The 6,328-nt window shown below is 49.9% G+C and overlaps 1 protein-coding gene across 1 annotated transcript in view; it reads right to left on the bottom strand.

Moving 5' to 3' along the window:
• The window catches only part of IL4I1 (interleukin 4 induced 1), an 8,663-nt gene extending 4,224 nt beyond the window's left edge, over nucleotides 1–4,439 (bottom strand). Inside the window, exons 1-7 of the mRNA XM_014311384.2 lie at nucleotides 4,388–4,439; nucleotides 2,684–2,856; nucleotides 2,119–2,231; nucleotides 1,743–1,944; nucleotides 1,304–1,372; nucleotides 938–1,071; nucleotides 9–744 (exon numbers count right to left, since the gene is read on the bottom strand). Coding sequence (XP_014166859.1) covers nucleotides 9–744; nucleotides 938–1,071; nucleotides 1,304–1,372; nucleotides 1,743–1,944; nucleotides 2,119–2,231; nucleotides 2,684–2,856; nucleotides 4,388–4,400 — 1,440 coding nt within the window. The 5' untranslated portion in view covers nucleotides 4,401–4,439. The remainder of the gene's footprint in view (nucleotides 1–8; nucleotides 745–937; nucleotides 1,072–1,303; nucleotides 1,373–1,742; nucleotides 1,945–2,118; nucleotides 2,232–2,683; nucleotides 2,857–4,387) is intronic.
• Nucleotides 4,440–6,328: the final 1,889 nt, after the last annotated feature.

Here is a 6,328-nt window from a genome sequence, read left to right as displayed (position 1 = left end):
CTGCGGGCCCTGACGGCCGATTTCATGGCCGTGTCGATCCAGGCGTGCGGCTGTGCCGCGTGCTCCCCGGCAAAGTGCACCCGGCCCTCGTGGGCGAACAGGGCCTGCGAGTAATCCACGAACTGGTACGGCGTGAAGGCAGCGAAGGCGCCCAGGGCGTGCTGGTCCAGCTGCCACTTCTGGATCACGTGCTGGTCGCAGGTGTACTGCAGGTACTCCTTGCTCACCTGGTGGATGTCCGCCAGGTCTTGCAGCACCACATCCAGGCACTTCTCATCGGTGAGGGGCAGGAAGAACTCGGCGTCGTTGTTCCAGGTGTAGGAGGCCAGGATGACGCCCACGCCGCTGGAGAAGTTGTGGCTGGGGTAGTAGATGAAGCGGGAGGGGCGGTCGGTGACCGAGCACCCCCCGCGGATCCCGTCTTTCTCCCAGAACCTCTCGGAGCACGCCAGGATGATTTTGGTGCTGCTGGCGTAGTTGATGGAGCGCAGGGCATGGGCCTTGGTGGGGGACAGTGGCGGCAGGAACTGGATGTGCCTGGTGGCTTTGGCGCTGGAAGTGACAAGGACGTAATCCGCAGTGATGATGGTGGGGGACAGCGTGTCCGGAGCGCGGTAGAACACTCGGACTTTGTCGCCCTTCCTCATGATCTTCTCCACGGTGCAGTTGAAGCGGATGACGTTGGGCAGAGCCTTGTGGAAGGCTTTGGGCAGCTGGTCAAACCCTCCGGTGATTTCATCGAAACTGGAAGGGGAGGAGAAGCGGGAGGTGTGGGAAGGACGCTGAGGTTTAGGGAGTGTAAAAATAAAAACCTGAGCTCCTCTGCAGACGCCAGCGGAGCTTGGGGGTCGCATCGAGCCGCCAGCAGCTCCTGTTTGGGATCACTCTGATGTTTTCTGCTGTGGGGATGGGGTTCGGCTGAAGGGACAGCACTCACCTCTCTTCAGAGAAGATGTCAAAGTCCCACAGGGAGGCGAGGAAGGAGAGGTAAAACCCCGAGTCCTCGTTCAACAAGTCACCGATCATCTCAACAGCTCCTCGGCTCAGCCCCCCGACCTTGGTCAAATATTCCTGGAGACCCCAGGAGGAGAGAGAGACACGTCCTGAGGTTCTTACCTCACCTAGGGCTACACTGGAGCTGTGCTGGCCCCTTCCTCAGCCTTTTTTAAGTAGAAGGGATCATTTATTAGGGAAAAGCATCCAAAAGGTGACAGAGGGTGGGATTAGAGTGACACAAAGCAGGGAGAGCAGGTTAATTATCAAGAGATGGTATTAAATTTGCCCTCGAGCCCAAGCCCATTACCTTGGTGGAGAAGGAGTCGTGTTGAGCCAGATACTTCCTGCAGTCGGTGGTCTGGAACTTCTTAAAAGCCTGGAGAAGAAACATTGATGTATTCACTGGAAAAAGATCCATTTCCAAAAGTGCTGCCCAAAATTCTCTCAGGATTTCAGGGTTTGGTAACCCCTGCAGCTTCTGGACATCAAGTTTCAAGCAGCTGTGCCTCGGTGTGGCATTTTCTGCTCATCTAATTCCTGGTGGACTCCTTCCAAGGGATTTCTTATACGCAAAGATGGGTTTTGCAACCGCCTGTCCTTGTTTCTGAATGAGCCTCTCTGCTTTTGACCCCAAAAGGATCCTGTTCTTCCCCAGTCTGTGGCCAAGTTTTCTCCAATTTATGGCCAAGTTTTCTCCAACTCATCTCATTGTTCAGGTGAGGGGACACCACGGGAAAGCCTTGTACCTTGCTCAGGACCTCCCGGTAGAGCTGGACGGGGCTCTTGCCCCTCTCCGACGGCTTCACGGTGTAATTCAGGACGTCGGGGTTCCTGTTCACCTCCTCAGCCCTGACCCGAGCTCCCTTCAGGAAGTACCAGGTGTTGTTGTCGCTCTGGATGAAAGGGTTCAGCTTCAGGTTGAACTGGCGGATGAATTCACGGACCAGCCTGGACAAAGGGCAGAGTGATGGCGCCAAGAGCCAACCACCAACCCCCCAGCTCTGCCCCCAAAGCATTTGTCCCCTTGGCACAAATCCTGGACCCCAGGGAAGCACTGGGGATGATCTGCCCCCCAGACTGGGCTGGGCCCTCACCTGGCCACGGGGGTGGACACGCCCTCACCTGTGCTTGCCTGGCAGGCGCATGGCTCCCAGCTCCACGTACCAGTCCTGTCCCTCGGGCCGGTACGTCCGGATCCGCCCCCCGACCCAGCTGCTCCTTTCCAGAATGGTGACCTAGAAAAAATTGGGTGGAGGTTGGAAGTGTTTGGGAAATGGCTTGTTTGAAGTGAAACACCCCCAAAACGAGGTCCAGAGGGTGGGACAAATCCCCTTCAGGTGGCAAATGAAGCACCTGTAGATCCAAACTCTTCTCTGTTGGCCAAGACACCTCTGCCTACAGGGCAGTTTCTCATTTCCTGATTCCTGGGTTGCATTTGGACACCAGCTCTGGTAAGAAGGTGTTTGTGGTGGTTCAGGATTTTGGGGCTCTGAAAGCAGCACCAATCTGTCCCCATGTGCCTTGCAAACCCTTTCTGAGACTCATGGGTGCCGTGGGATGGTTTGGAAACCCCTGGAATTCCCGCTGCCCTAAAGACAGATCGCAAAGGACTCGTTTGATTAGCAGGAACGAATATCAGGGGAAATTACTGGAGACAAATCTTCCCTTCCTTCAGTGGTTGAACCACCGCATTTCCTTTTCCCTGGAAGGCTCGTAGAGGAGGAAAACGAGCGGGCTCCAGCCCATCGCGGACAATCTGCAGCAGCTCCTCGTAGTCCTGGTCGTGGAGACAATACTCGGGAAAGCACGGGAAGCGCTGGGCGCTCAGCAGACCCGCCAGCAGGAGGATCTGGAAAACGGCTGGGGAGGGAAGAAGGGGAGGGAAGGCAACAACGCGGCGTTGGCACAAACTTTGTTGGCACCCAAGACCTAAAAAGAGGAACTGGGGTGGTTGTGAAACTCCTGGCTGGAGCAGGTCCACCGTGGAAGGTGTCAGGAGGTGTCAGTGAGGGTAATTCCCATCTTCTAAGAGAAATCGGCCCATAGATGATTTTTTGGTTCTCCAAATTCATGTTCTGTTCGTACAGCTGTTGTGGTGAGTTCCCAGAATGACTCTCATCTTAGAATAAGCCCCAAAGTTTCAAGAACAGTAATTAGTGTCACTCGTGCAAAGAACCGAGGCACCTCGTTGTTCCCGGTGACCTTTCCCACACCTGGGTAATTTGGGGAGCTTTTATGTGAAGGGTGGAGGGAAAAGACAGGATTGGGCAGATGGATCTGATGGAGACTTGCACAGACAGGAGAGCTGGAGACAAAATTTCACAGAAAGGTGGATGAATTGGACGGATGAAGAGAGATGGGATTTATCTTCTTTAAAATTCCCTAATTAAAATTTTTCTACTTCATTTTAGAGAAGAGAATTTTACTCTCCTTTAAAATCCCCTCCTTTTAAAAATCCCTCCCAATTTAAAATCCTCTCCTTTAAAATTATTGTGTCTTTGAGATGCCCACAGGGAGCAGCAAGCAGACCCAAAATGACCATTTCCACCAGAACAGACACAAGGTTATTTAACATTTTCACAGTGGAAGAAAATTTGGGCTGAGAACCAAACTCTGTCCCCTCCTGTCACCCGTTCCCCCTCTCCCCCCTGCCTTGGGATTTTCCTAGTTTTGGTTTCTGTTTTTCAAAATAATAAAGAGCAACTTTCATTTTCTTTTCCTTCTCCTGAGTGCTGCCAATCTTCTTCCAGGGAAAAACAAAAGAAGCTTTGGAAACCCTACTTTGGGTAATTTTTACTGCTTGAAAACGCCTGGAAATTGTGGTTTGTTTTTTTATTTTTCTGGAGTAGCCCCAGAACTGGGGCGGATCTGTCAGGAATCCACCTTGGAGCCTTTATCATCCAACATCTGAGGCAGGTGTTTCAACAGCCCCTTGAGCTGATCAAGACACCGACTACTGTTAACAGTAGGATAAGGTTGGATTGACCTGGGAAAAAACCTGTGGACCATTTGGGACATCCTGTTTGGAGATCAGAGCAAATATCCTGGGACCAGCTCTTGGAGGTGTCACCTCCATCAGGTGCTTTTCTTTGGGAAGATGTGGAGAATCTCCACCTTCCATCAGGTAGTTTTCTTTGGGAAGATGTGGAGAATCTCCACCTTCCATCAGGTAGTTTTCTTTGGGAAGATGTGGAGAATCCCCACCTTCCCAAAAGGAGATTTTCTTTGGGAAGGTGCCTGGACCTCCAGGTGGCCATGGAACAGCCCAGCTGGAAAAAGGGAGACCTGGCAAAGAGATGGAACCCAAGCACCAAACCCAGACAGCAAAGATGAAAGAAATCCAGGAAAAAGCCCACTGAGATCTCAGGATTCAAGGGGAGGAATCACTCACCAGTCCCAGTCATCGCTCCAGGAGGAAGACGAAACCTCTGCTGAGATTGCAATTCATTTTATACCCCAGCTTAAGAGAGAAAAAAAAAAAAAAAATGAAATCTGGTGCTTCAAAAACCCTCTGCCAATCAGTGCAGCCCGGAAGGGAGCGAAGTGTGGTTTGTCATCAGAAGGAGAACCAGAAATTGAGCGGAGTCAGTTTCTTCTCCTGGGTTTTTTTTTTTTTTTTTTTTGGGGTTTTTTTTTTTTTTTTTTTTTTTTCTCCCCCTTTACTCACTGGAGCAAAGTCAGCTGTCCACTGCAAGTTTTGGGGTGTACCATGTTTACTCGACACGGTGACCGCACCCTGCTCCTCCAGAGGCAGCAATTTCCCAGAAGGGAACAATCATGTCTGGGGTTTTTTTTTCCTGGTATTGCACAAAGACCGCTGAAATCTGTTCAATCATCAGGGACATCTTTCTGAACCCGGGAGATCTTCAAAATATGATTTCAGGGGTGAAAATTCATCTACTGGATGCTCTTTGGTGTTGAAAATTTTGGCTTGATCTTGCCTCCATTATGGCAGAGGAAATGAAGAATTGTTTGGGTGCAAAGCAGACCTTAAAGATCATCCAGAACTTCACTGAAACGGCAAAAACTGGGTATTTTTCCTAGAAATGAGACCAGTATTTTCCCAGAACGGAGACCTTGGACTTGCCAAAGCACCATAAACTCTCTCCATTCTTGGACCGAGAGCTCCTGCCTGGGGCTCTCACCATATTTCATCCTGCTCAATCACCACAACACTGTGAGGTTTCACTAAATATGATCATAAAACATCTCAGGATGATGGAACTTTCGGTCAAAAAAATTTAGGGAGCATTTTGGAGGGTTTTGCCCAGAATTTTGTTTTTTTTGGTTGTTTTTGGCGGTATTTTTGTGGTTCCTGCAGGATTCCCAATGCCACGATGTGGGTTTTGCCCAGAATTTTGGTTTTTGGTGGTTTGTGGTGGTATTTTTGTGGTTTCTGCAGGATCCCCAGTGCCATGCTCCTGGTTGTGCTGGTTTGAAGGGCAAACCAGCGGGGGCAAACCAGCCCCACACAAATCCCTTGTGAGAGATTTTAAGTCATAGTTACAATTTAATAGAAAAATCACAATAAATGCAACGAATACAGAAAATCGGCTTAAAACCACAGAGTCAGAGCACAGCCTGGCCCCTTTGAGGCAGGGTGGTGGTCACAGTCTGGTTAAGCAGCAGTTTCAGGGCTGTTGAAGGGATGTTTGCAGTTTTATGAATGACTCGGTGTCCCAAGTCATTACATTACGAGATTATATGTGTTCAGGTTCAGGTGGTACATCCCCCAGGGTGGGGAGGCTCACGATGGAATGATGCAATCTTACGAGTCAGAGGATGTTTTTGGGGTCCTTGGTGGCTTCTTGACTCCTTCCCAATAGGTGTCACTGTGCTGTCTTGGTTAAAATTGGGTGACAAACACCTTTGGGATGTTTACTTCTAAGAAAAACTGAGGGATTGAAGGTTTTTCTTGATTTTTTTTTTGTCTTGGAGCATATCACCATTTAAGAAAATCCACCAGCTGGATTGGAAAAAAGTAAAATTATCATTTTTTGGGGGAAAAACCCTCTTGGTTTGGGTCTGGCTTTATGTTTTATGATTTGTGGTTCGCTGGTTGTTCCCCCACGGGGTGTCAACACCAAACTTCCAAAACCACACTTGGAAAAACAAATCCTGAGAGATTTGGGGATTACACAGTGAAACTGACCCAGGAAGAGCAGAGAGTTTGGAGTGAAGGGAGCTGATTTCACATTGCCCTGATAAAACCTGGATTAACGCGTGCTCCAGCAAGCTGCTTTGGGATCAACCTCAGTGATGGCGACATTGACATTTTCGGGGCATCAACAATCCACCACCGGTTGCAAAAGTTGTCCCCTCCCATCTTCCT

This window comes from Geospiza fortis, unplaced genomic scaffold, assembly GCF_000277835.1.
Source record: "Geospiza fortis unplaced genomic scaffold, GeoFor_1.0 scaffold1319, whole genome shotgun sequence".
Taxonomy (NCBI): Eukaryota; Metazoa; Chordata; class Aves; order Passeriformes; family Thraupidae; genus Geospiza; species Geospiza fortis.
Note: the sequence above shows the minus strand (reverse complement) of the source record. Positions and strands in the feature narration are given on the sequence as shown.